At 54.9% G+C, this 6,235-nt stretch overlaps 1 protein-coding gene across 1 annotated transcript in view; it reads right to left on the reverse strand.

The window, feature by feature from the left end:
* UBAP1 (ubiquitin associated protein 1) overlaps positions 1-6,235 on the reverse strand; it is a 60,029-nt gene that overhangs the window by 21,168 nt on the left and 32,626 nt on the right. Inside the window, exon 4 of the mRNA XM_075327076.1 lies at positions 42-887. Coding sequence (XP_075183191.1) covers positions 42-887 — 846 coding nt within the window. The remainder of the gene's footprint in view (positions 1-41; positions 888-6,235) is intronic.

Below are 6,235 nucleotides of genomic sequence, written 5' to 3' on the forward strand. Positions count from 1 at the left end.
TACAAAGAACCCCCCCCCCATGGATTTCTATAACATCTTACCTTTGTGTCACCACTAAGACAGGTCCTCGAAATTCCTTCTGTAGCAGTGACTGGTCCCACACTGTCCGAGAGCGGGGAGGATCCCCACACGAGATGTCCGTTCAGTTCATCATCATTATGAGGCGAGCGGGATTGTAAGGAATTAAGGAAAGTGCCATTAGGCAGGCAGTTAGTGCTTGCATGTGCCGTCTTTTGATTGCTCTCGTCAGAGTCTAGTTTGGGAAATGATAGGGATTTGATATTGCTGACCGTAGTCATGGGGGCAAGTGACACTTTGGAAGACGGGGGCAGTTCGCAGTTTTCCAACTGTGGTAAAGTGATAAATCCATTGGGTTTGTGGAGATGCTTAAAGTCTAAAGCTTCTTGTTTTAGGTTGGAGAGGGCGTCCTCGTCCTTCAGCGGCGACTGGGAGTTCTGGACTGTGTCGGCGTTACTCGAGTCTTGGCTCACCACAGGCCTCACGTGAATGTCAAGAATGGTCTTTAATTCTTCTTTATCATTGATGGTTTTTAATTCTAACTTGTCAAAGGGGTCCTCCTCACACTCAAAGTCAGCAGGGTTAAAATCCGCCTTGCCGTGAGGGGGGCTCAGCACTTTTTGCGGTATGGCACTACTGTTGGCGGGCGTTGGGGTCAGGATGCTGTTGTGTTGGAGGCTTGCCCTGAGGATATGGTTGATAGGGGGAGGGAATCCTAAACCTTCGTCACCCACTTTCTCCGCCTGAGAATCGGAAGCAGCTTGGGATCGGGCTACCTCGGCCTTCCTTTCGGCTTCCTTCTGAGCAGCTTTGATCTGTTTTACTTCGTCTGCCCACTGGACAGTTTTCTTCTCCAGGGTAAAGTCATACTGTCAAGAAAAAAAAATTAAAAAAAAGCTTAAAATAATTCATTACTATATCCATATAGGCATTTATGCATGAGGTTGGATGAGTGAGAATTGCGGCAACTGATCATCTCATAATTGGGCGCAATTTAATTCTTAAGGTTCCTCATACACAGTATAGTTGGACAAGGAAAATTCATTCATTCCTACATCGGGCATAGTGAGGGTCCATTCACACGCAGCATTTTACTGTCCGAGTAAAGTGAACAAGATATGAGATAACATGCATAAAAAAAATTAAAAGAGCAAAAAGCGGCAAAACACAAGTATTTTACATACAGCTTTTTTTCTGACATGTTTTTGATGCAGAAATGTCTGCAAATACTTACTGTGCGTACGTACCCTGAGGCTGTTTTTTTTAAATTCACCTGACTCAGATCCAGGTCATGTAGGAATTACCATTATTGGCTACCGATACAGAGTTGAAGGCTGTATTCACACCACAGAGCATACCGTATTTTTCGGACCATAAGACGCACTTTTTTTTCCCCGAAATGTTGGGGGAAAGATGGGGGTGCGTCATTTGGTCTGAATGTGGCTGCGGGGAATGAGGTGCTGCGGTGGAACAGGTCATCGGGGGCACGAGCAGGCTGTAGCAGCCTGCCATGACCACGTGGGCCCGCTCATTACATATGCACGCCCATCCTCCTGCCCATCTCAGTGGTGAAGCCGGCGCTGACAGGTAGGCGGGATTATGAGCGAGGGGGGGGCGCGCATAATTAACAGCCGGCCGCATGATCACCCCTGGCAACTGCAGCCTGGAGTGATCATGTGCAGCAGTATTCACTGCCCCCGCGCATCATTATCAGCGCGGGGTGCAATGAATCTGTAATCACCCATCACCGTGTGTGGAGCCGTCCCCCTGCAGCATCGATGTCTTCCTGTCTGTGTCGGTCAGCTGATCTGTATAGAGAGCGGTGAGCACAGCGATGACGTCATCGCTGTGCGCGCCACTAGTGTCCACACAGATCAGCTGACCGGCACAGACAGTAAGACATCGCGAAGCTGCAGGGGGACGGCTCCACACACGGTGACTGCTCCACTCAGTGGCGCTGCAGCTGAGACAGAGGAAGATGATCGGTGCTGCAGGGAGTGAGGAAGGGTGAGTGTAAACGTTTTTTTTTTTTTCTGTGCCATGGGATACAGGCCATATACCAGGATGGAGGTATATCATGAGCAGGATGGATGGGGGTATATCATGAGCAGGATGGATGGGGGTATATCATGAGCAGGATGGATGGGGGGGTATATCATGAGCAGGATGGATGGGGGGGTATATCATGAGCAGGATGGATGGGGGGGTATATCATGAGCAGGATGGATGGGGGGTATATCATGAGCAGGATGGATGGGGGTATATCATGAGCAGGATGGATGGGGGTATATCATGAGCAGGATGGATGGGGGTATATCATGAGCAGGATGGATGGGGGTATATCATGAGCAGGATGGATGGGGGTATATCATGAGCAGGATGGATGGGGGTATATCATGAGCAGGATGGATGGGGGTATATCATGAGCAGGATGGATGGGGGTATATCATGAGCAGGATGGATGGGGGTATATTATGAGCAGGATGGATGGGGGTATATTATGAGCAGGATGGATGGGGGTATATTATGAGCAGGATGGATGGGGGTATATTATGAGCAGGATGGATGGGGGTATATTATGAGCAGGATGGATGGGGGTATATTATGAGCAGGATGGATGGGGGTATATTATGAGCAGGATGGATGGGGGTATATTATGAGCAGGATGGATGGGGGTATATTATGAGCAGGATGGATGGCGGTATATTATGAGCAGGATGGATGGCGGTATATGAGCAGGATGGATGGGGGCATATGAGCAGGATGGATGGCGGTATATTATGAGCAGGATGGATGGCGGTATATTATGAGCAGGATGGATGGGGGTATATGAGCAGGATGGATGGGGGTATATGAGCAGGATGGATGGGGGTATATGAGCAGGATGGGGGTAATATGAGCAGGATCATAAACAAGGCAGGAGGATTATTTCCAGAATGGGATAGTAGAGAATTTGGGGACATTACCCCCGTAACAGTGTCAGCAGCAGATCCTCGCCCCATAACAGTGTGTCATGACAACATTTTTTAGTTAAAATTTTATTTTCCTATTTTCCTCCTCTAAAACCAGGGTGCGTCTTATGGTCAGGTGCGTCTTATAGTCCGAAAAATACGGTAATTTGAGCTGAATTTACCCCACAGAGTTGAATTCACAATTGTGAAGGCTTCAGAGCAAACCTCTGAGTCAAATTCTATATTGCATTTACGTTTTGTTTTCTTGCATTAACCCCTTCACAACGTGGCCAAATTCCGTTTGTCTTAATACTTCTCCGTCCAGATAGATATATGAGGGCTTGTTTTTTGCGAGACGAGTTTCACTTTTGAATGACACCATTCATTTTAGCACACAGTGCACTAAAAAGCATGAAAAAAAAAAAAACGTTTTGGGGGGAATCATTTTTATGGTGTATATTTTGTTGTAAAAAGGACCTTGAAATAATATTCTCCTCATCAATAGGATTACAATGATACCAAAACAGGTTCAAGGTTTTTTTGTTTGTTTTTTTTATTATTTTAGTGGTGAAAAAAAAAAAGAACTCATAAGTTTGCAAATAAATAAAAAACAATTGGGGCGATTGTATCTACATTTTCCAAGACCCATAACATTTTAGATTTTCGGTCCATGGAGCCATGTGATGGATTTTTTTTGTGGAGACATTTTTATTGATACCATTTTGAAATAGATATGATGTTTTGATCGCTTCTTACAGCATTATTAAACAAAATATTGATGTTCTTGAATATATATATACACATATATACATACATATATACATACATACATATTTGCCTTATTCTGTCTGTCTTGCTCTAAAATTCTGTCGTTACCGCGACAAGCGTCTTATTGGCCGCTCGCCTCGGCTCCGCCCCCGCACGGATTGGCAACTCTGCCACGCCCTGCCCCCCTCACGCATTGCACGCTCGCTCTGGCCCCGCCCCCCACACGCATTCCCCGAACTGACATGGAGCCCCGACTCCCAGGTGAGTGCTGTACCCCCGGGAGCCCACACCAGCGTACGCCGGCAACCCAGCTGACACATACCCTCGCATTGCTGGGGTTGCCGGCGTACGCTGGTGTGGGCTCCCGTGCGTGCGGGGGGCGGGGTATGCTGGTAACCATGGTACACATCGGGTAATATTGTGTAGCATGGTTACCAGCGTACACCGGCTCCCAGGTGAGCGCATCAAGGTCCTGCAGCGGCGGAACACACACACACACACGCACACGCACGCACACGCACACACATAAGAACAGACACACACAGACACACACACAGACACACACACACACACACACACACACACCAGATCACACTCACTCTCACACATACCTCACACACACATCAGATCGCATCCACACACTCACACCATCCAGTGATATCGCTTGCTTCTCGGCGGCGATACTGGCGTGCAGTGACCTTCCAGGACCTGCCGGAGGATCACATGGCCGGAAGCATGTGGTATCTCCGGATGTTGGGAGTGTGTGAGCGCGTCTGTGCGATATCGTCAGTGTGTGTGCGTGTACGCGATCGGAGGTGTGCGTGTACGCGATCGGAGGTGTGCGTGTACGCGATCGGAGGTGTGCGTGTACGCGATCGGAGGTGTGCGTGTACGCGATCGGAGGTGTGCGTGTACGCGATCGGAGGTGTGCGTGTACGCGATCGGAGGTGTGCGTGTACGCGATCGGAGGTGTGCGTGTACGCGATCGGAGGTGTGCGTGTACGCGATCGGAGGTGTGCGTGTCGGCAGAAGGCAGAAGAGCACGGCATGCAGCACAGCTGCTGGGACTGCCCACCGGAGGGCACAGGCAGAAGTGGGGTGTGACTGTGGAGCACGACGGGGGGGGTGCGCAGCATGGGGGATGGGGCACGACGGGGGGGGTGCGCAGCATGGGGGATGGGGCACGACGGGGGGGGGTGCGCAGCATGGGGGATGGGGCACGACGGGGGGGGGTGCGCAGCATGGGGGATGGGGCACGACGGGGGGGGGTGCGCAGCATGGGGGATGGGGCACGACGGGGGGGTGCGCAGCATGGGGGATGGGGCACGACGGGGGGGTGCGCAGCATGGGGGATGGGGCACGACGGGGGGGTGCGCAGCATGGGGGATGGGGCACGACGGGGGGGGTGCGCAGCATGGGGGATGGGGCACGACGGGGGGTGCGCAGCATGGGGGATGGGGCACGACGGGGGGGTGCGCAGCATGGGGGATGGGGCACGACGGGGGGGTGCGCAGCATGGGGGATGGGGCACGACGGGGGGGTGCGCAGCATGGGGGATGGGGCACGACGGGGGGGGGTGCGCAGCATGGGGGATGGGGCACGACGGGGGGGGTGCGCAGCATGGGGGATGGGGCACGACGGGGGGGTGCGCAGCATGGGGGATGGGGCACGACGGGGGGGTGCGCAGCATGGGGGATGGGGCACGACGGGGGGGTGCGCAGCATGGGGGATGGGGCACGACGGGGGGGTGCGCAGCATGGGGGATGGGGCACGACGGGGGGGTGCGCAGCATGGGGGATGGGGCACGACGGGGGGGGTGCGCAGCATGGGGGATGGGGCACGACGGGGGGGGTGCGCAGCATGGGGGATGGGGCACGACGGGGGGGTGCGCAGCATGGGGGATGGGGCACGACGGGGGGGTGCGCAGCATGGGGGATGGGGCACGACGGGGGGGTGCGCAGCATGGGGGATGGGGCACGACGGGGGGGGTGCGCAGCATGGGGGATGGGGCACGACGGGGGGGTGCGCAGCATGGGGGATGGGGCACGACGGGGGGGTGCGCAGCATGGGGGATGGGGCACGACGGGGGGGTGCGCAGCATGGGGGATGGGGCACGACGGGGGGGTGCGCAGCATGGGGGATGGGGCACGACGGGGGGAGTGCGCAGCATGGGGGATGGGGCACGACGGGGGGAGTGCGCAGCATGGGGGATGGGGCACGACGGGGGGGAGTGCGCAGCATGGGGGATGGGGCACGACGGGGGGAGTGCGCAGCATGGGGGATGGGGCACGACGGGGGGAGTGCGCAGCATGGGGGATGGGGCACGACGGGGGGAGTGCGCAGCATGGGGGATGGGGCACGACGGGGGGAGTGCGCAGCATGGGGGATGGGGCACGACGGGGGGAGTGCGCAGCATGGGGGATGGGGCACGACGGGGGGAGTGCGCAGCATGGGGGATGGGGCACGACGGGGGGAGTGCGCAGCATGGGGGATGGGGC

Source organism: Anomaloglossus baeobatrachus, chromosome 1 (assembly GCF_048569485.1).
Source record: "Anomaloglossus baeobatrachus isolate aAnoBae1 chromosome 1, aAnoBae1.hap1, whole genome shotgun sequence".
Lineage (NCBI taxonomy): Eukaryota > Metazoa > Chordata > Amphibia > Anura > Aromobatidae > Anomaloglossus > Anomaloglossus baeobatrachus.